The following is a 23,838-nucleotide window of genomic DNA, read 5'->3' as shown; positions in this document are numbered from 1 at the left end:
GAGCTTGTAAAGCTATTTTTCAGTAAATACCCTTTATTTATACTCTATATATATACTATGTCTGTTTAACTTTTTTGATAGGATTTTGAATGTATTTCAATAAGATATTTATGATTTTTCTAATTGCTTGAATATACTACTATATAATAACGAAACCTCAGCCGTGTTCCGCATGGTTCTCCTCAGTGGCTTTAGCAATTGATCTGAACTTGCACACGGGTATTGACCATGCACATACACACAACCACGACCTGCCGCTGGCCAGACACTGCCACACAGTGTATTACATAAGTAATAAGTACACTCTCAAATAAGCTGTGCTAATGTCTTAAAGTAAGTACAGCAGATAAGAACCAAATTACCATTAAACGGATACTACACCCCCAAAAACCTTTCTGAATTCCAGAATTTCTACTTGCAAACAAGATATCTCAAAATGTAATTTGCAGATTGCCATAAAACCTGCCAAATAAATGTTGTAAATGTTGTATTGTTAAATGTTACATTTTAAGTTGAAAACTCATTATATATAATGAACCTGTTTGTCTCTCTCAATCTCTCTTTGTGTGTGTGTGTGTGTGTGTGTGTGTGTGTGTGTGTGTGTGTGTGTGTGTGTGTGTGTGTGTGTGTGTGTGTGTGTGTGTGTGTGTGTGTGTGTGTGTGTGTGTACGCGCGCTGTAGTAGTGGACGGTTTGGAGTGTGTTTCCTGCCGGGTCTGTGTAAACAAAGTGACCTACAGGTGTTTGCAGCCAGACCGGGACTGAGATTGTGGAGGACAGACATCAGAGGACTTGTGGAGGACACCAGACTGTTGAAACCACTCTTTAATATGGAGGTACATGATTGCAGTAGTTTAGTAGTTGTAACAATAGTAGCTGCAGTAGAAGTACAGTGTTAGTATTAGTAACAACAGTCAGAAATCAGAGTAAATGGCATGAACCCTAGTCAAACAAATGACATAAATAGTCACTCTACATAAGCAGAGTGCAAAGAGAACAAGAACAGTAGTAATAATATTAGTAGTGCTGCACATCGATATGTGTGGGCGCCATTGGGATATGCCTATATACCCAATAATGTACAATAAAACAAATAAGGAAGATTTGTTAGTTTTGTGGCATGCTCAAGTAATTGGGGATGCCGCAATGTAAAATGTATTTGGAAGAATCAGAATCTGTTTAATTCACATCACAGGATTACAGGTGTAAACAAGTGGGTGATTTTTTTTTTCTTCGTGCAAACTCCATTTGTAGTTTTTAGGAAAGGGAGGCAGAATAGAGATAGAAGGAAGGGCAAGAAAAAACGAAAACAAGGATAGAAACAAGTCGGTTAATCAAATATTCTAATTTAGAGTGAAAAAGATACGTATAGCATATCTACCGGTAGTAGCAGTTATGTACATGAGGTTTAAAATGGCAACAGATGCAGATGTGTACCTAAGTTGCAGTTGTACTGTCTGATAGGCATGCCCTGATTAACGTACAGGCTCAATTTCCAGTCACAAAGTCGAATCCTTGATTCAATGATGCTTATTGATATTGAAAATTGTATCGGACAATGCTCCAGCAACGCTAATTACTCATTTTTTAATTAACATGTTCGCATAATGGGTCCATTGCAGTGGCAGATACTGACAAAGAATCTTCAGCCTAATGAAAGTAATCATATACGTACGTAGGTCTGCTCACGCATCAGCAGCCGAAGCAGCATTAATTAAAAAAAAGTCATTCAGTCACTCCATGGCTTGGCATGACTTTCTTATTCTTTTTTTTTTTTTTCTCAATTCTCAATTTTTATTGGAACAAAATATTTTCAAAAGACAGATACACATACTTGAAATACAAAACTAAAGGACTGGCTTTCTTATTCTACTACGTTGAAACCCAAAGCCTGTCAATGTTTCTTGCCAAAAAGAAGCTAAAAACACATTGCATCACAGCCCGTTGTTCCTTTTGGCAAGAGACATTCTCGTGCGATCGAGTATAAATTAAGCTTAGCAGTTTGCTTTTGAATGTATTGCTTTCACTAGCTGTATTCTGTGACTTCTGGTACTACTCACCGTTTTCTGTCATTGTCTGCTATACACTGCATTTAACGATTCAAACGGTTTACTGTCTACTGACAGTATGCACTGCATTAGCCATACTGCATACTATTTAGTCGCCCAACTTTTGAGTTTGTTATCAAATTAATAACCACTTTTATGGAATTGGCTTATTTTAATTTACGATGGGAAATTAATGTCTACATTAAACGCATGTTAAGAGCTGTATGATCGTATCGCTTTGAATCGCACGTAATCATTCTGTATTAAAATGTATCATCCCCGAATCATGTCATAGCCCCATGTATCCAGATTAGTATCTTATAAGGGAGACATGCGCATCTCTAGTCTAAACACATAAAGCGCAGATGTGGAACTACAGTATACCATGGAGAGGGTTGAGACATCTCTGGATAACTGCATCAGCTGAATGTCTCTTCCATCCCACAATAGTCCTATAATGGCCTGATTGTGTTGTAAACCACTTTGGATAAAAGGCTTAAAGGGGCTTTCTGTTCGGTGACACATTGGTTCCTTCTGTATCACTGTCTGTTACAGACAGATACAGACAGACAGACAGAACAGGGAGACATATAGAGTTTATTGATTTCTGTGAGGAAATTCAGGTGTTGTAGCAGCAAGAGTAGAGATACGTTTAAGAATTAATTATAAAATAGACATGGTTCCAGTAGTCCATGTGCAAATGTACCAGAGTCAAGCAGGAGTCTGTAATCCTAGAACAGAACAGGAACCAATATGGAACCAATATTCATTACTTCCGTGTGCTTCAAAACGCCACTGAGCAATTGCGTTGAAATGAATAGCTGGGGGCGGGGCAATCCGCCCTCTAGTTCAGGGGTTCTCAAACTTTTTCACGTCAAGGACCCCCAAATGGACACTTATTAGCCCGCGGACCCCCATTTGAAAAGATACATTTTAAGGACCCCAGTTTGACATGCATTAGGGCTACGGACCCCCATTTAATGGCATTTCTATCTCTGGGACCCCAATTCATGTTGTAAAATCTATGTTAACTTAACTCTGAGAGTGTACAAATGGAACCAAATGGACCCTAACGGGTCCATTTGGTTCCATTTGTACACTCTCAGAGTTACACACCCATAAGGGTCCATTTGGTTCCTATCCATCATTTAGCTAACCCCCTGGAACCACCTCAAGTACCCCTGGGGGTCCCCGGACCCCACTTTGAGAACCAATGCTCTAGTTATATTATACCTCTATGGATAAGACAGGTTCAGGAGGAGAGCATCCGGCTTCCTTCTCATCCTCCCCTCCGCAGTCCCCTCCAGATTGTCCACTCCCAACTACGGCGCTGGCATTCATCTTTATCGGTCTCTATCGGTCTCTTATCTAGGTTTTTAGCGGCGCTAGCCGCTCTATACCTTTAGGTATAGAGCGGATATTAGCCCTCTATGCCTGGCTTTTGCGTCAACGTTCTGATTGGTCAGGTGCGCCAACGTTCTGATTGGTCAGGTGCGTCAACGTTCTGATTGGTCAGGTGCGTCAACGTTCTGATTGGTCAGGTGCGCCAAAGTTGTGATTGGTCACTATTCATGACATCACTATGATGTCATGAATATAGAATTCGATGTCTATATAAACGATGACAATGACTTCATCTTATTATTCATTTGGCTAAAGTCTCCGTCTAGTTAAGTTATTTAAAGTTAATATGACGAATAGAAAGAGAAAGATACAAGAACAGATGAAGGGTGAATGTATAGAAAGTCTGAGTTCGGGACCCAGTCATCCGTTATGACAGAATGGTTTGATAGAGACGATCGAGAATCCAAGAGTCCGTTAAGGTTCTGATTGGTCAGGCCCGTCAAGGTTCTGATTGATCAGGCCCGTCAAGGTTCTGATTGGTCAGGCCCGTCAAGGTTGTGATTTGTCAGGCAAGGGGACTATTCATGACATCACTATGATGTCAAGGTTTATTTTTTATTTCCTCATGTTTTTTTTTGTATATATTTTTATTTGGCTAAAGTCTCCTTCTAGGTAAGTTATTTAAAGTTAGATCCTCAATTTAACTTTATCTGTCGTCGACGCTCTGATTGGTCAGACCCGTCAACAAAGTGATTGGTCAAGCTTCACATGACACATGGCTATAAACACATTATAAACACATATCGATGACATAATGTATTCAAAGGCGCCGCTACCTTCACACAGGGTGTGATTTTTGAATGTGTGCCTGCCTTTTTTTGTCCCTTCGCCATCTGTCCAGGTCCCTCAGGTTGAGTTGTTCCCCAGACCAGGTCCGGCGGGGGGATACAGGCCCAGAGAGAGACAGCTGGGTCTCTTGTCTTGTTTTCTCCGAGACGGCTGGCTGCTCAGCTGGAACGAATACAGTGTTTATGTACTGGACTGTGTTAACCAGGTAATAATACCGATAATAAAAACTAGTCCATACCCCGGGGATGCACATGCCTCAACTACAGTATGTCCATTGCTTAACCCATTGAGACCTGAAGCCGATTCTACACGTCTCCTAAATCCCAACAGTTTTCTGAAAAACGTATGTTTCTGTATCAGTGGTGCTCAATCTTTTTCATGTCAAGGACCCCCAAAATTATATGTATTTGGCCGTGGACCCCCATCAAAATATTTTGTTCCAGGGACCCCCAGACGCAAAGATTTGAGTTAAAAATGTTTGCTTTAAACAACATATATTCAAAGATTTGCAGAAATTTTCACGATTTTTCAAAAATAGCAGATCTACAAGCTCATAGCGCGGCACTCGGTGCCGCGCTATGAGCTTGTATATCTGCTATTTTTGAATAGCCAAAGTGTAAAATAATGCTTTTTAGCTCAAATCGAAAAATGACACAGTTCCAGGTCTTAATGAGTATTGTATCATATAGTGTGTTCTACAGCATTATGCAATATAGTATATGCTATGTATATGCTATGTGGTATAGGACCACAATGGAAACAGGTCCCCTGGACTTTTTTGTATTATCCTTTTAGCCTAAATGTCTGACTGTTTACATTTCTGTCTAATAAAGTATTCAATCAATCAGTCAATGTAGTTGTGTGTATACTAGGCAAATGTAATATAGTATGTTAGGTAGCATGTGTTATGAAATCAAAGGTGCGAAGTTAAAAGTTATATTTTTGGGGTTTATAACTTTAAAAAGTTAAAGCTCCTTAAAGATTTTACTTACGGTACCTTAACCCATGGAGACCTGAGGCCGATTCCACAAAGGCCTTCTAAATCAGGAGTTCACTAACTTTGTTGCTTGTACATCCGCTATTTTTGAACAGCCAATGCAAAAATCTAAAATGACACAGGTGCTTTCCCGGCTCTAATGGGTGAAAATCTAATAATGTGTTGTATTTGTAATATGCTGTGTTGTGCTGTAGGTGATCATCGGGGCATTGGAGAGCTGTGGTGACATCGTCTCAGTGTCCTGCTGTGAAAATGAAATCTTCATCCTGAAAGGAGACAGAGACATCGTTAGAATCTCCAACAGCCCCGAAGGACTAGCATCAAACTGTATGTACTAGCACTACTAATACTAGTACTGTCCTTATTAGCCACTGTATGTACTACCATGTCTTATTACTAGTACTAATACTAGTACCATGATCTACCATCCCTATTAGCCCCGAAGGACTTGCATCACACTGAATGTACTACCATCTCTATCACACTAGTACTATTACTAGTACCGTCCCTATTAGCCCTGAAGGACTAGTATCAAACTGTATGCACTACCACTGCTAATACTAGTACTAATACTACTGTAGTACTGTTGCTTTAGCCTTGAAGGGGTAGTTTCAAATTGTATGCACTACCACTATTATTATAGAGCACCGAAGTCTGGCGTAATTTACACATCCTAGGATTGTCTACCTGGTTCGCGGTTTTCCACCCCCATTCTGAATCCCCATAGACGTATTTAATATCGCGTCAAATAAGAACTGTGTTCCAAAAATAAACAAATGACCCTGGCGGTTTGACTCTTATGGATATGAAGCATCAACTGACGGTGAGAAAACGCTAATGTTACTTCCGCCGAATTAGTTACATTTTCGCCAGAAACAGACTGTATCAAATATAAGTGACTGACTATCATAAACGATACAGAACCTACTCCCTGACAATATCGCCGAGATAGCTCGTTTATTTTCGGACCACAATTCTTATATAAGACGATTCTATGATGACCCAATGTTATTCTCCATAGCAAAATTACTTTACGAACCTGGTGATGAACGAGTGACGTCAGGACTTCTGTACTCTATTAGTACTAATTCTAGTATCGTTGAAGGACTAGTATTCATTGGAAGTACTGTAATGCTAGTGCAACTATTATGACTATTTATGATTAATGCTACTACTAGTACTACTGTTACAAAACAGACCAATAACCTTTACCTCCGCTGCTACTCTTCTTTGCAAAGTCTCCCTTTCACCTCTTTCTGTATCTCTCTCTCTAGTGACTGATCTCTCTCTCCGCCTCTCCTCCCCGTCCACACCCACTCTCCTCCCACCAACGGGGTCTGTGGAAACGGCTCAGCCAATCAGAACTATGGCCATCATCGTGGAGCAGGGGGTAGGGGGGAGACGGGCGGTTGAGGGAGAAGAGGAGGACGAGGATGAAGAGGAGGATGAGGAAGGACCAGTGGAGGAGGTAGAGGAGGCAGGAGAAGAGGAGGACGAGCAGGTGGAGGTGAGTGACGTGTGGAGGGGGGGGGGGGTGTGGAAGGAGGAGAGATGGGAGGAATAGAGCAGTGATTCTCAAACCTTTACATTTCAGGGACCCCTAGTTTGATATGCATTAGGCCACGGACCTCCCTTTGATACAATCTGTTGTTTATCCCATTAAGTCCTGGGGCCGAATCTACAAATGCCTTCTAAACCAGTAGTTCTTTCAAGCTTTTAAAAAAGATGTACAGTACAAGCTCGCAGCGAGGCATGTCTGCTATTTTTGAATAGCCAATGCAAAAATAAAAAATGACACAGATACTTTCCCGGTTTGAATGGGTTAAAAGAGCTTTGCCTATAATGACATGCCCAAAATAGGGACGCCCGGTAGAAACACATGAATGGTAAATTTGTCTGGAAGAAAACTTAACTTAAGCTTAAGAAAATGGACACAAATGGACACAAAGTCTGGCGGAAAGAATATTAAGACCTGAGACGATTCTTAAAATCCTAAAAAAAAATGTTCAAGATTTTTCAAAAATAGCAGATCTACAAGCTCATAGCGCGGCACTCGGTGCCGCGCTATGAGCTTGTATATCTGCTATTTTTGAATAGCCAAAGAGATCTAAAGTGACACAGATGCGTTCCAGGTCTTAATGGGTTAATGACCAAGGATCAATGACCGTTTCTATGTATTCTGCCTCTCCACACTACAGACGGCAAGATGGTTTCAATGTGTTTCTAACTCATAGAAACCAATGTTCATCTCATATTCAGGCATGTTGACCAATGTATGTCTGTCCCCTCCAGGCCTCTGAGCGTCTCTACCACAGACCTAGTCTGGCCACTACCGACTCCCGTAGTCGCAGCAGCTCCGTCACTTCCTGGGACAGTGTCCACGGCAATGCCCTGATGACCACTTCCTCTACCACCGAGCAGTCGGAAATGACTGCCAGTCGCTACAGCACCCCCCTGGGACATGAGGAGCTACAGCAGGAGCTGGTGGTCAAAGCCATTAAAGTCAGGAAGAAAGCCAAGAGGAGACGACAAGGTGGGAGGCAGTCCTTTAACATTCAGTCAGTCACTAAGTCAATTATTCTACTAAATTTAGTTAGGCAGTTGACCTGCCTGTCACTAAATCAATTATTCAACTACTTTGGCTGTTTAACCTTCAAGTCACTTAGTCAATAATTTTACCAGTTACCCAGTCAGTCAATTCTTGAACTTGTTAAGCAGTTAACACGCCCGTATCTCAGTAAATTATTCAACTAGTTAGGCTTTAACCTGCCAGTCACTCAGTCAATTATTTAAACAGTCAGTTATACTATTAACCAGCCACAGTCAATCAGCTAACCAGCCAGCTACTCAGTCATTCAACTAGTCAGTCAGTTGGTCATTTACTTGGATAATCAATTAGCCAGTCATGTCCCTGTATGAATCTCCTTTTATGTTGATAAAGTGTTCCTTGTGAATATAAAAGGATGACATCTTCAAATCTCATCAAGGCATTACAATGATTTCAGGTCATACGTACAGTACAGTATGCACTGTATGTGCATATCCGACATTGCAATGATTCAGGTCATATGTGTCTATCTGACATTTTAATCATCAGATAATATACAGTATGTATCTGACATTATAATGATTATCGGGTCATATATGTGTATCTGACATTATAATTATCAGATCATATACGTATCTGACATTACAATGATTCAGGTCATACAATATGTGTGTATCTGACATTAGAATGATTCAGGTCATACAGTATGTGTGTATCTGACATTACAATGATCAGGTCATATATGTATCTGACATTACAATTATCAGGTCATATATGTATCTGACATTATAATTATCAGGTCATATTTATATGTATCTGACATTATAATGATTATCAGTTGACATATGTATTTGACAGACAGCTCCAGTGGTAACCGACTGTCAGAGAGCAGCTGGTCAGAGTCCAACTTCGGCCTCCAAGATGGCGGCTGCTACAGCGATGGAGGATGTAGCGGTGGAACCCCACTGAGTGACCAGACGCTGTCCGACTTGCACGGCCAGGACTCACCAGACCTGGACCAGAACCGGAACCAAGACCGCTCAGACCAACAGGTCCTGGACCGTCCGGCAGAATCCACAGACCTAGATAGACAGAGGTGAGGTGGGGGGGTTGGGCGGAGACAAGCTCTCTATTAATTATACAACCTTCTTTTTGTGCATATAAATATTACCGGTCAATACAGAGAGACAAAAAACATTGGACAATAATGATAGCGGTTTACCTAGTTTCATCTTTGTCAGAGACCAACTTAATTTGCACAACTTTAAACATTCAAGGGCATTTTTGCATTTTGCATTTATAGTGGGAAGCCTGTATGGTTACATGTCATATTATCTCAGCATTTGATGATATTGGCATCAATACAATATAATCTGTTTTGTTTCGGTACTGGGGTTGTTTTCTTGCTTAGATTTGATTGCAGGAGTGTTGTGTTGAGAAATTATGTATCGATTAGTAAATGCTGAGGCATAACAGAGTGCCTACTAGTTATATACAAAGATAAGAGAGTAACTTGCTTGTGTGTCACGGGACCAAGCTGTACCATAAACAATAGATACCAGGCCTGTGTCATGGCATCTTGACTCTATGATATTCAGATTGTTAGAACATATAAGGCAAAAGGTGTGGCGTAATATAACGCTATGTAATTCTACCATAATTGTTCCTCACTTATTTACTAGTAGATCAGTGCGTGTATTGTAAAAACATATGGTGCTCCAGTTCTATGGATTGACGGTTACTGGCTGGGTGGTTAAAGGCTGGTCTATCACCTCTGAAAAGTCATTTTGGTCTACGCGCATTGACGACGTACACAATCTAGGTTGGATGAGAATTACTGCTCAAAGTGTCTAACCAGAAGTACAGGGCAGCCACTGTGGGCTACATGAAGTTCCAGTTGGCTGGACAACATGTGTAGTCTTGTACTCCTGTACTTCTGGTTAGACACTTTAGGGGCAGTAGTTATTTTCCAGGCTTTAGCTCCTCATGAGATGGAGATAAAACTGGGAATGAGGTTACCCCACAACAACAACAACAGCAAATACTACCTTTTGAGGCTGGCCATAAAGCGATGAGTGAAGACTGGCATTGCAAGGCTTTTATATTGTGATGAAACACACCGATTTGAAACAAGAGTTTACGGACTGGCTCTGTATGAGGCTAGCCATCTATAAGAGGGTCTGTCCGTGTGTGTGTCTGTGTGTGTGTGTGTGTGTGTGTGTGTGTGTGTGTGTGTGTCTGTCTCTGTGCCTGGAGATCTTGCTGGACTGATCAACACAACATTTCTCCACACATTCTCCATGCATTTTGTTCATGCAAGTGCATTCTGATAGTAATCACTGCCATAGAGTGTTGGTTCAGTAACAGGGGTCTCCCTGTCACTCCAGCTCTTTAATAAACAGATAATACATTTTCAGGTCTGTTGCCAATGTCAGCCAATCAGGAGAGAGTACCATTTATCAGCTTAAAGTTTATAGTATTCCAATTTTGTCTGCCCCTTTCTTTGTGTCATCACCTCGGATTTCACTCGTTTAATCTGTGTGAGTTCACTCTTTTTTTCTGTTCGCATTTTCTGTTTACGAGCTGGAGAGACGGGGAGACTATGAATACTAGAGCTATTTAACACTTAATTTAACAAAGCGATATCACTTCCCCTACCTTTAAATTGTATAATTGTCAATGAGACTGAACGGGCTGAAAACTTGCCCAAATACGGTGTAATACGACATATACAAGATATGTCATGTCACAGGCAGGCCACATGACGGCCAAGATGCCGTTTCCACGTGGTTCACGGGACTCCACATGATCTGATAATTTAATATTAAAATGACTCCTGATATTCTAATTACTCATCCTATCCTGTGTGTGTGTGTGTGTGTGTGTGTGTGTGTGTGTGTGTGTGTGTGTGTGTGTGTGTGTGTGTGTGTGTGCGTGTGCGCGCAGCTCTGAGACCCCTCCCCCCTCCCTCCCTCTTCACTTGTCATCAGACCCCATGGCAGACAGCAGGGCCGAGCCCCCGACCCCAGATGTGGACCTCCTGTTGGAGTGCACGTTCTCCTACATGCACAACTCAGAGGAGACGCACGACGGCCAGGACCTGCAGCCAATGGAAGAGCAGGAAGATGAGTTCCTTAGCCCTCTCATTGGTCCAGAGGAAGAGGATGAGGTGGGGGTGTGTGGGTGTGTGTGTGTGTGTGTGTGTGTGTGTGAAGTCAGACTGAAAGTTAACTGATGCTGTTGTTTGTTTGTGTCCAGGATGAGGACATGGTGCCCCCCAGTGGTGTGGCTGACCAGATGTTCTACTCCACCGTGTCCTGTTTGGACAGACGGCCCAGCAGTGTGTCCAGTGATGAGGAGGACATATACGGGCACGCTGCAGTGCCAACTAGTGTCAGTGTAGGAGACGGCCTGAGCTCCCTGTCCCTCCAGACAGACAGACAGACGGACGAGGACAAGACAAGACACAAAGCAGACCAGGTCAGAAGAATTATATTTAGCAGTGTAGTAGTGTGGTGAAAACGCTAACCGTAACGCTCGCCCCAAAACACGCTTGCCCCCATTCTTTCCGCGGAAATAAGTTTAGGGTTACGCATAGTTTTACTCAGGTTTAGGAATAAGGTTAGTTTTAGGCATAGTACATTTTAATGAGGTTACTTTTAAGATTAAGGTTTGTTTTAGGTATAGTTTTACTGAGGTTACGTGTAGGAATACCTGGTGGCGACCATTCCAAGGTCGACAGATTTGACCCGGGGGGACATGGTTTGGGGCGAGCGTTCTTGTATTCGTGAAAACAGCTGATCTATAATATCACAACACATTGTGACACGTGATTTCGTTTTTTGTTTATAATGACATGCCTAAAATAGGTACGGCAGGTTTAGTGGGTGAATGATACAAGGTGTTTGCATGATTGACAGATTGTGTGCCGTCATCAGCAGACAATGAGTTGAAGAATGCATGAATTATGCAATGATACCATCTGTCCTCTCCTCTCCTAGTTGGCAGAGAGTTGGATGGGTTATTCTGGTCCAGGCTGTGGTATTCTGAGTCTACAGGTGACAGACAGGTAAGTCTGTTATTATCCTCATAAACTTAAAGCGATGCTGAACTTTGGTAGAACCCTGGGTTGTATACACTGTAGCTACCTGGGCATGTAATTGCAAATATTGAGTGAAATATGGAGTGAAATTGTATTCATGTTATCCTACCCTTGATTTCAGTTCTCTGAGCACAACAAAAACCAGCAGGTCACCATATCAGTGTAATATTTGTGCCACAGTCAGTAGGCAAAATAGGTGGAAACTATCCTGATATAATAGCGTCGAGACTCGCCCGAACCAACCAAATTAACTATTTGTGCCTTGGACGAGGAGAGGACTGCATCACGTGTGCGCACACACACGCACACGCACACGCACACACACACACACACACACACACACACACACACACACACACACACACACACACACACACACACACACACACACACACACACACACACACACACACACACACACACACACAGCCACGAACACTCGCTCAACTACACGGTTTTAGGGGTGAAATACATCACTGCTCAGTTTGCTTGCAGGTTGCTTTCGACAGGTCAGAAACAAATGCCTTTTAATCACTTTTTCTCCCTCGCTTACGTTGCTCAGCTGGTGCAACGTACGATATTTAGAGAGAGCCCTTTGAACAGAGCGTGAGGATGTTCAGTCGTGACAGATAGGCTTTGTCTCATTTTGTGTGAACAGCGAACAAAACAAGGTTGCTTGCTACCCAGTCCTTAATATCACTCCGGTTCTGGGAAACAGAAAGCAAAACCCAATTGCCCGAATATTGTTTTGTACTTGCCTCGGCAATCAAGCAACCGTGAGCGCCAACCTCTGGCATTTATACATACAGTACAAGAAATGCCAATTGTGTCAGAAGTGAATTGGTCATGTCTTAGAGCTTATATATTTACAAATAAATCCATAGTGATTTCAACGTACATTTCTATGTATTCCAAATAGTATGTGCAGTGTAATGTCTATGCGTAGTTTATCACCTGGGGCCGAGGTCATCCAACCAAGGGCCATAAATATTATCAGCCCGATCATACCCTGCAGGATACAGGTGAGCCTGAGGTTGGATAATGAGAGCAATGAGAAAATGCTGGGCAATAATTTGTTTGTCACATCACAAACCTACATAGTCATAACCTTATGTATTCACAAAGACAATGAGAACATAGCATTTGATCAACATGGCATTTTTTTTCATGAACACGAGCCACTGTACAGTATAGTGACTGTTTTTTATGTATGTTGTAATGGTTATACTGTATGTCCAATATAGTTACTGGTTGTACATCCAATATAGTGACTGGTTTCTCTGTGTTCTAGGTATGTGTGGTGTCTGGACTTTAAAGGAGGTTTGTTCTGCAGTTCTCTGTCTGATGGAGGGCTCAACTGGCAGAGATTTGAAGACAACGTCCACCAGATGGCACTGTCCCCCTCAGGTGACACAGATGCAGCATAATCGATGCTACATTATTGATACATTAACCTGATATTTGGTGTAGAGCATGCATCTTCAACAGGAGTCTCCTGGGGGCCTGACAGAGTTACTGCAGGAGGGGGGGGGGGGGTAGCAGATCTACAAGCTCATAGCGTGGCACTCTGTGCCACGCTATGAGCTTGTATATCTGCTATTTTTGAATAGCGAAGAAATCTAAAATGACAGAGATGCGTTCCCGGATTGAATGAGTTAAAATAAAAACCTGTGGAATATGTCCAAACTGGTCTCAAATCGGATGAATATGGTGAACTAGCTTTTAAACCCCTGTTATCAAGTTGCATGGAAGTCTTTCTCAAAAAGGGGAACAAAAAAACCCATAATATTATACAATAGTGGGGGTCCCTGCTTCATCTCTGTCTCCGCTAAAGGGTCCCTGTCCTGAAAGATGTTGGAAGACTCCTGGTGTAGAGGGAAAAGAATACGGGGCCTTGTATAGAACCCTGGGGGGCTCCAGTCAACGAAATATAGGGTTTTTTGTCAAAATATATTTAACATAGTTTTAACGCCTTGAACACCTTGATAGTAGAATCTCCTGAGCCCCGCCCCCTCCCCCACTTTCTTTTTATAAATATACCTTATGATTCTACTTAGCTTTATTCCAATATGTTTTGTAGTATATTTTGTATTTTATTGCATTATCTGTATTATATGTATTACTGATTTAATTGAGTACAAAGGACCACAATGGAAACAAGCCCCAGGGTCTTTTTGTGTTATCCTTTTGGCATAACCTTTGACAGTGCTACCTGTACTGTTAATAAGTATGTTAACCCATTTAGACCCGTTACTCCCATACGTTGTTCTACCTTTCAAGCTGGGAACGCCTCTGTGTCGTTTTAGTTGTTACTATAATATGTCGCTGTTGTCGGGCGGACACCTCTCATCTCAATACTCTTAACTTTTTGTGTGTTTTTTTCGTAAATTAACGCCCTACTTGATCATAATACTACAGCGTCACACAAAAGCATCGCAAGTAGCAGATCTGCAAGCTCACGAGCTACATCTTGTGCATCTGCTATTTTTTAGCATTTTAGAAAAATCCTGAAAGTGTGAGAGCTACTCGTTTAACCCATTAAGACCTGGAACGCATCTGTGTCACTTTATATTTCTTTGGCTATTAAAAAATAGCAGATATACAAGCTCATGTGTAGAATCGGCCTCAGGTGTTGATGGGGATAAGACTGTGGACATGCATGTGTTTGATGTTGTGTTTGAGTGAGGTGTTGTCTCCCACCTCAGGCCTGCTGCTGTGGAAGGTGGAGCAGAGGTCCATGACGGCGTTTGCCTGCGGGAAGGTGACCATCAAAGGGAAGCGTCACTGGTACAAGGCCATGGAGCACACCGCCTTCGTTGCCCTCAGCGATGACACTGCCTGGATCGTGAGGACCAACGGGGACCTCTACCTACAGACTGGTACGACTGTATAAGGATGTTTGTTTGGGGGCACGGTGGCGCAGTCGGTAGCGCTGTCTCCTCACAGCTAGAAGGTCCTGGGTTTGATTCCCGCCGGGGACGCTGTGGGCGCTTGGGGCGTGTCTTCTCCTCCGCGTCATCAGCGCCCATACCCTAGGTGGGGTTGGCGAAACGGCCTACTCTGTGTGGAGTTTGCATGTTCTCCCCGTGTCTCTCAGGGTAGTTAATACCCTCACAAAAACATGTAGTAATCCTGGTCGCTATACCGCCTCCCCCATGACAGCCGGGGCGCCTGATGGAGGGGAAGGGAACTGGTTGGAATAACGTGTTCCTTCCACACGCTACGTCCAACCAGGGAAACTCCCCCCTGTCAGGTGACAAGAAGGTCAGTTGGCTCTCATGCATTGAAGGAGGCATGAGCTCGGCCCTGATCTCCCTAGGCTGGTGAGGGGAGTGTAGCGCCCAGGATCACTTAGAAATTGGCACCGGGTGAAAAAATAAGGGTTACAAAATCGCAGGATAAAAATTAGTTTGTTTGTTTGTCTGTCAGTGTGTATGGGAGAGAGGGTGGTTGTGTAACTGTTTAGCCCTAATTTCTGCTCTCAAAACACTTCTACGAGGCTCACAACGCAGCACATCACAACGCCTTGAGAGCATGTAGAACTGCCTCAATGCATATACATTTTTTATACATGCTCTTCCCTCTCCATCTTTGACACGCAAACATGCACCAGCTGAGCCACGTGAGCGAGCGAGGAAAAAAGTGATTAAAAGCCATTTGTTTCTGACCGCGAGTAACAGCGAACTGAGCAGTGACGTGTTTCACCCCTAAAACCTTCATTTGATGTGTCTGTAGTTGAGCGAGTGTCTCTGTCTGCGTGCGTGTGTGCGCGTGTGTGAGAAAGAGAGAGACACTGTACTTCAGTAAACAAAGCCAAAGACCTCAAACAAATTGCTTCCGGTGATATTAGTGTTTCTGTTGAAATGTGTCTTTGCGACCAGCAGGGGTCCTCAGAGCTCCCCTCTGGTCCATAACAAAAGCTGGACGACCTTGGATGGCCACTAGCTAGTGAAGTGGTAGAAGAAACACGAACATGTCTCAATGAGTTCAACTGAAATACACTCAACCTACACGTCTTGTTGCTGCAATGTTGAGAACACAAAATCCAAGAATGTTACCCTCCTATACCTGTATATAATGTAACGGAAGTCTTGAGTCTATAAAGTTCCAAGTTTTCCTTGAAAAATACAATTGCTACAACTTCTTCTGCTACTATTACCACTACGATTACTACTACTACTTCTGCTAACTCCTACTACAGTATATCTATTACTATTACCACTACTGCTACTATTGCCACTACAACTAGTATTAATAACAATGATAATTGCGTAGCAATTTCACAACCAAAGTTAAAATAAATAAATCTGTGCTAGCTTCCTAACTATAAGAAATAAATCTGTGCTAGCTGCTCAGCTATTTCTGCATCTGTACATCTATTTACACACTTCAAAAATCTTATTTGAATTGAGTGACAATATTTACAAATTATGAAAGTCAAGCTAAATCAAGTTATGTCCAACCAAATTTAAGTTACTTCGTATGATATTTTTAACAACTTGAATGCATTTGCGACACATTATGAGCTTGTAGATCGGCTATTTTCGCCAAAGATATCTAGGGTAGAGCCCTTGGGAATCCAGTCAACCAAATATAGGGCGGGAATCCGGTCAACTAAGTATAGGCTTTAGTATGGTAGCTTTGTCAGCAGGTCACATACTGATATGTTATTATATTTTGAATGTTACTCCCAAATATATCCGTTGTAAATCAGAGCTTGGTTTCATAATAGTCAGCTGCTGTCACCATGAAAGGTTGTGTTTGGGTTTGGCACTGATATTACAGCACTGCTTGTATAAGGAGGTGTGTGTGTATTGCATAACTAATAAAGGCAGGGTGACTTGGAGCAGCTGTCTTGATCCACCCTGTACACACACGCACGCAGGCACACGCGCACGCACGCACGCAGGCACGCAATAAAATTGCAGTTCCAACATTTTGTACTCGTTGCACACCATCAGCAATGAACTTGTATGCGTTATTTGTGCAGAATCTTTTATCTTTTTATTCAGTCTCAATACACGTTCATAATGGGTCTATTATCATTGGCCCGCTATTTATTGAGCACATTAGATAATAGAGTGACTTAAATCACTATATTGTGATAGTATAGTAATAGCTATAGACTATAGAGTGTTTCCCAGTCTCTCCAGCTCTTTAACTCATTCACTGCCAGAGTTATTTCTGGCTGTAATTGCCCACTGCCAGTGATTTTTCAATTTTCTTACATTTGTGGGCCAAATAAAATAAAATAAATAAACAAATCGTCCAAAAGTCGTTTTAGTCGTCCTTGACAGTCTGGACCTTTGGGGAAAAAGTCGTCAAAGTCGTCCTATGGCAGCGAATGAGTTAATAAACGAATAATAAATGTTCAGGTGGGTTGCCAGTTTCAGCCAATCAGGAGAGAGTATCCATTTATCAGCTTCAAATGTATAGTATTTCAATTTTACCATTGAGCTAATAGAGCTTGCCTGCTTGCTCAGGGGATAAATTGAATCTTGAACATCAGGTCAAAATTCCTGTCAGATCCTGTGTTTAGGTGAGACATGACCTTTGACACGATCTAAATGTGTCTAGAAGAGCAGGGAGACAAAATACAACCAACCCACTTGTATAAGTTATATTTATTAACATAATACTCTACCATACAGATTGGACAAAATATTTATTTAACATTCATTTTATTAACAACAAATCACTTACCCTACCTTTTAATATAGCTACCCTAGTAAATGTAGTATCAATATGGAAGTGACACAGATGTATTAGAACAGTTGAAATCATTATTTACATTTTCTCTCTCTGTCTCTCTGGTGTAGGTCTGTCAGTAGACCGTCCGTGCGCTCGTTCAGTGAAGGTGGAGTGTCCTTGTGCGTTCTCTCAGGTTTGTGCAGTCGGGGGGGTAGTGTGGGCTCTGAGTGAGCAGAGAGCCGTGTTCTACAGAGAAGGACTGACCAGTTACTGCAGCGAAGGAGAGATGTGGAAATACGACAAGATCAGGTACAAACATGACATGGCATACAGTATATGACAGACAATATATCATGATATAACTATAAAGAATACATCACATGGATGCACCTGGGACGTATCATCAGTGTTGTAGCCTGGGATCATAGGGTGTTTCGGGTCTCGCAAAATACACCCTCGCCCAGGTGACCCAGCCGGGGTTGATCAAGCCCCAACTTACGTCCAAGGTAGCTACCCACGGTCAGTCCTATAGGGAAAGACGGGGCCAATCAGTCCGTTTCTCCGGAACTACTCTGCCGGAACTCGGGGGAGGCTCTGGCATGTGGAGGGACTAGGCTCTGTGGGTGGCCTCCTGGCCGGGCTCCTCATCCGTCTCACCAGGTCCAGGACCTGAGCGCTGTACCAGATCCTCTGCACCATCCCGATCCAAACATTTCCTTCAGGCGTGATGGTTCCTTGGGCCGATACCACCAGTATATCAAAATATATATTGCGACATATTCCAATGTATATAACTCACAAGAGACCATAGTGTATTGCATTATATCACATACAGTATATATCAGTTATTGATTTGAGTTATTGCAAGTGTCGTGGAATTCTGGATCAATCAGCAATCAATAAAGCACTTAGGAGTCGAGACAATATTCTAGGTGGTGGTGGTTATGCTTTATGTACATGATATCATGGTCAGAAGTACATTAACACTCATGTCAGTGGTACGGTAGTTCTGCCCCGAGCACAAGGCAGAGATCATAGTTATACTCAAGCAGCCTGAAGGACAAACTGAACCATAACAAGATAGGCTGTACCAAAACAATAGATATTAGGCTTAGTGGAGACATCTAGGCTCTTACAAGCTGACACATATCATAATGTATCGTAGAAGTATTATAAAGGATGGCATAATATAAAGGTTAGATATAAGCAGCCATATAACTTCTTCCTCACAAGCCCACAACGCATCACAATGCGAGGCGGTGGAAGTCAGTGTTATCAGAAGGTGTTCTGTCACCTCAGATGCACATACAATACTATGCGTTTAGGGTAGTTATTATTATTTCAGCTTTCACATTTTCCCCTCAATGTCCCTTCCCGCAATGGAAAAGGACCATGGATGAAATGAAGCTGAGTTACCAGGCGCAAACCAAAAGGTGCTTGTGAGGAGAAGCAGAGAGAGATTAAGGATGAGGAAATGACTAGATAACAAAAACTATGAGCAAACCAAAAGATCAGAATCAGGTTTATTGTCACATCACAGGTTTACAAAGTAAAAAAGTGGGTGAAATTCGTTTTTGTACATCGTTCCCATCGTAACGTTATTTCCAAGATGCCTGCGAGGACGGAGAAGCAGAGAGAGGTTATGGGTACACATACTGTACATACTGACGCATACATACTGTATGCGTCTAAAACAGAAGTTCACTTCCATTCTATGTGAGCAAAGGGGTGGAGCGTGATGCCACGCCATGACCATCTATCTGTTTGCGGCACTGGGTCGCATATATCACCATATACTGTGTATCACAACATATATACCAGGTCATATAATAATTTATATCACAATATTTATGAACAAACCTTGATATCGATATCTGACAACATGTACATTGTGTGTGTGTGTGTGTGTGTGTGTGTGTGTGTGTGTGTGTGTGTGTGTGTGTGTCCAGTGAGGCTCAGGGATTAGAACCTATCTGTATCTCTCTTGGTGAGAACGAAACAGCCTGGGCCCTGGACACCAGTGGCAGTCTGTGGTTTCGAACCGGCATCTCTCCCATTAAACCACAGGGTCAGGATGACCACTGGTGGCAGGTAGGCTGCTCTGTCTATCTGTATCTCTGTCCGCCGTTGTACCTGTCTGTGTCGCATCGCGACACATTGTGAGCTTGTAGATTTTCAAATGGCCAAAATATATATAGGGCTGAAGTGGTTAATGAATGTTTTTTGTAACAATAATCAAATCTACAAAGTAACCAGTTACTAAAGTTTTCAAATAATTGTAGTGGAGTAAAAGTACAATATTTGCCTCTGAGATGTAGTGGAGTAGAAGTAAAAGTATTGAAAATTGGAAATACTACAGTAAAGTAAAAAATGCCCGAAAAGTGTACTTAAGTAGTACTTGAGTAAATGTACTTAGTTACTTTACACCACTGATATTTTGACAGGTCGCTTCTCTACCTTTCTGTCTGACTGTAACAGCATGGCTGTATCTCTACCAGTTTCTGTTTGTGGTGACTGAATTTCCCTGTTGGGATCGATAAAGCTCTATGCATCTTGTCTGACTGTAGGTCAGTATCACAGACTACGTGGTGTTCGACCAGGGCAGTCTTTTCCAGACATTACTGGCGGCGACACAGAGTGTTGCCACGGTTACGCGTGCGCCTGTGGAGCGTGTGGCGGAGTGCCTTCGCGTGGCGTTCCTCTCCCAGCATGCCCAGTGCCAGCCCAGTCTGCTCGCTACCAACAGCACTGGAGTGTGGATCGCATCAGGACGAAACCACTTGCACGTTGCCAAGGGCAACCTCATAGGTGTGTGTGTGTGTGTGTGTGTGTGTGTGTGTGTGTGTGTGTGTGTGTGTGTGCGTGTGCGTGTGCATGCATGTATGTATGTATATATGTACTGTATGTGTGCACTCATAGGGTATACATTTCCTGGTTGGGTTATTATCGTGGGATTCTCTCTCAGTGAGCCATCATCGTTAGTGTCCGGGTGGCGCAGTGGTCAGGTAGACAGGTACCAGACATATTTTATTAGAAATATATATTATTTCAAAAGTTTAAACAAACAAATCACAACCTTTCAATTCCAAAATATTTCTAAAGTATTTCGTAAATAAAATCTAAAAAGATCCATAAATAAATAAATAAAAACTTTTATGAAGTAGTGAAAATGGCAGATCATCAAGCTCGCAACGCATGATGATCAGCGCGAAGAGACGAAGAGCGTTGTGAGCTTGTATATCTGCTATCTTCACTTGTTTGGGTCCCGGGCAAACGTCTATTTTCTCTTTTGGGTCTCAAACAAAACATTTTGGGAACCACTGGTCTACACCATACCCCAGAACAACAGTAGTGGTTGGCAGTGACAGGGACGTTATACAGTACATGCCAGAATGAGTGGAAATTTACAGAAACAAGCATATGACACAGTCATATTATACCAGGTTGCTTATTTCTCTCACTAAACATGGCAACGTTTTTAGATCCCATATTCTGAGAGGAAATTGAGCAACAGCACCACTTACCAGTTACATACAGTGTCCGAACACAGTATTGTGGGTCGTCTTTAGATCCCATATTCTGAGAGGACATTGAGCCCTCATTGGCTAAAGGACCAGCCAATGAGGAAAAAGTGCCGCAAAAGTCACGACTAGCGAGTGTAGATGTAGACCAGGTTTTTCAACCTCGTCAAAAGCTAATCTACTCTAAAACTAGTTGATGCTACCATTTACAGTAGATAATGCACCCGCCTTTAGGTGTTCTTAATTGGACACCTAAAACCATTAAACAGTTGGACCTCTGTAACGTTTGAATATTAGGGTAATATTAGAGTAATTTAATTGATGAATTCAACACAACGTGTGTGTGTGTGTGTGTGTGTGTGTGTGTGTGTGTGTGTGTGTGTGTGTGTGTGTGTGTGTGTGTGTGTGTGTGTGTGTGCGTGCGTGTGCGTGTGGTTTGTGTGTGTTAGGTACATTCTGGCAGAACGTGGTTCCCAGGGGAACAGTGTCAGCCACCAGATGGGTCTTTATCACTTCATCATCAGTACCTCATAAAGAAGGTAACACACACACACACACACACACACACACACACACACACACACACACACACACACACACTCAGAAAGTGTCATTATTTGGGATATAGAATGTCAAATAACTCCTGTGTGTTTACGTGTGTATGTGTACGCTCGCGTTCCTGTGTGTGTGTGTTTGCGTGTGTACACTCGCATGTGTGCTTTTGTAGGTACATTCCTGTGGCTTGCTCAAAGCAGGAAAGATCTGTTCTGTGTTTGGGACCAGGATGGACAACTAAGACCTACTACTGTACAGCTACCCCCTGAGGTACACACACACACACACACACACACACACACACACACACACACACACACACACACACACACACACACACACACAATCTCACTCAAATTTGCCTCTCCGCCAACATCGTTGCTGATGTGAATTCAGCGCAACACATTCTTTGAATTGCATTGGTGCTATACAGCAGTGGTTCCCAGGGGGGGCCCCAAATTATTTTGGGGGGTCCCCAGATGATTAGTTAATTTGTATAGTTACAATTGAATGACTTTTAAGACCTTTTCAATACCAAATTGGGCAAATTGTCAAATATTACGTAAGAAAGAGGCAAACATTGTGAAAATAGCCGATCTACAAACGTTTAAGCTTGTGAGCTTTATCAGTGGTCCCCAGTTCAAATATAATTATTTTGGGGGGTCGCGGCCTGAAAGGTTTGGGAACCCTTGCTATATACAGCACGTCAACCACCCCAAATAACTACTCAAGAACTTAAATCTGTTTGTGTGTAGGTGGAGTTGGTTCAGTTGTCATCCTGTGCTGATGCATTGTGGGGTTTGGACACACACGGTAGAGTCCACATCCGCACCCTGTCTCCTACCTGTCCTACAGGCCTCCAGTGGACCCTACTGGACCTCAACCAGCTAGGTAGGACACCCAACTGCACAACACTACAACACAACACTATTAGTACACAACACTACAGTACGATACACACCGGTACACAACACTACATGTCCTATGATGGTGTCTTATTGAAAAGTTTCACCTGTAATGATGACATGCCCAAAATCGCTGGCAGTGGCTTAGCAAACCATGTTTTATTTCTGGCAGTCAAAGAGTTAATGTGATCAACGTGGCGAAAGTGAGACACTTTTGACATAGCATCCGTCAAAATATATATAATATAATAATAACCATTATTTTTGGTTTTAAAGACAACAGAAGGGGGGGAGTTGATACAGTACACTTCAGTTGTTTTATAAAAAGCTGTTTTACTGGCAAACTCCTTGAGGGTTGTTTGGACAAAGAAACTTTATCCGTGTTTCGACTGACCCGTATCTGCGAGCTAGCGTTCATGTCTGCCCTACTTAAACAGAACATAGTGTCCAGTTCCCCGCTGACAGCTGTGTTCCTAAGACCAGACCAGTTCTCGGCCACGTGCCAACCTGTCTGTTTGTCTGTCTGTCTGTCTGTCTGGTACAGGATCACTTACACCAGTTCTGTAGCATTCATGATCGCCACCAGCAGTACCGGTAGCTTCGAAAACCAGCGGTACTAGAGGCCCTGGTAAGAAAAGGATAGACAACCAGCAGTTGTATAGTACCTGGTAGAATAGAAAACCATCAGTTCTAGAGGTCCTGATATGATAGAAAACCAGCAGTACTAGATGTCCTGAGGACAATGTCGGTTCTCTGCTCTATATGTAAAATGTCTTGAGTATCCTTGTTGTGATTTGGCACTATAATAGAATTGAATAATTGGTTGGATGGATGGCAAACCAGTCGTACTAGAGGTCCTGATAGGATACAAAACCAGCAGTACGGTACTAGAGGTCCGGATCGGTAAACGTATCGTTTTGCTTTTAAAGCATGTTTGTACGTAGGACACGGTAACAGAAAGCAGATCTTCCTAACACCGTGTGGACTTTTGGAACATGTAGGGTGAGCCATGTCTGTGAATTTAGTTGTGACATCATTAATCTTGTCTTTCTGCTTTGGTGCATCTGAGGGCGCAACTCCTTCAGTCACCCTTTTCTGTTGGGGCTGGTCCCTTAGCCTTTGTTCAACCAAGGACTACCTGCAAGGCAGCAGGACTATTTAACCCATTAAGACCTGAGGCCGCGTCTAAAAAAATCTAAATCCTAAGTTTTTTTGAAAAAAATATAAAAAATATTTTTTCACGATTTTTCAAAAATAGCAGATCTACAAGCTCACTCGG

The 23,838-nt window shown here is 42.5% G+C and overlaps 1 protein-coding gene across 2 annotated transcripts in view; it reads left to right on the top strand.

Annotated features, from left to right (window-relative positions):
* Positions 1–23,838, top strand: part of tecpr2 (tectonin beta-propeller repeat containing 2) — a 50,825-nt gene that overhangs the window by 5,888 nt on the left and 21,099 nt on the right. Inside the window, exons 7-23 of one of the 2 annotated variants that reach the window (XM_084044411.1) lie at positions 682–835; positions 4,293–4,445; positions 5,432–5,564; positions 6,512–6,744; positions 7,530–7,770; positions 8,644–8,881; positions 10,732–10,954; positions 11,050–11,265; positions 11,787–11,854; positions 13,179–13,294; positions 14,593–14,766; positions 17,707–17,887; positions 19,528–19,669; positions 20,146–20,386; positions 21,549–21,638; positions 21,827–21,924; positions 22,410–22,545. In XM_084044411.1, coding sequence (XP_083900537.1) covers positions 682–835; positions 4,293–4,445; positions 5,432–5,564; positions 6,512–6,744; positions 7,530–7,770; positions 8,644–8,881; positions 10,732–10,954; positions 11,050–11,265; positions 11,787–11,854; positions 13,179–13,294; positions 14,593–14,766; positions 17,707–17,887; positions 19,528–19,669; positions 20,146–20,386; positions 21,549–21,638; positions 21,827–21,924; positions 22,410–22,545 — 2,837 coding nt within the window. Of the gene's footprint in view, positions 1–681; positions 836–4,292; positions 4,446–5,431; positions 5,565–6,511; positions 6,745–7,529; positions 7,771–8,643; positions 8,882–10,731; positions 10,955–11,043; positions 11,266–11,786; positions 11,855–13,178; positions 13,295–14,592; positions 14,767–17,706; positions 17,888–19,527; positions 19,670–20,145; positions 20,387–21,548; positions 21,639–21,826; positions 21,925–22,409; positions 22,546–23,838 lie in introns of both variants that reach the window. The other variant, XM_084044410.1, reaches the window with a different exon arrangement.

Source organism: Gymnoscopelus microlampas (assembly GCF_963454915.1).
Source record: "Gymnoscopelus microlampas genome assembly, chromosome: 20".
In the NCBI taxonomy this organism is placed as follows: domain Eukaryota; kingdom Metazoa; phylum Chordata; class Actinopteri; order Myctophiformes; family Myctophidae; genus Gymnoscopelus; species Gymnoscopelus microlampas.
Note: the sequence above shows the minus strand (reverse complement) of the source record. Positions and strands in the feature narration are given on the sequence as shown.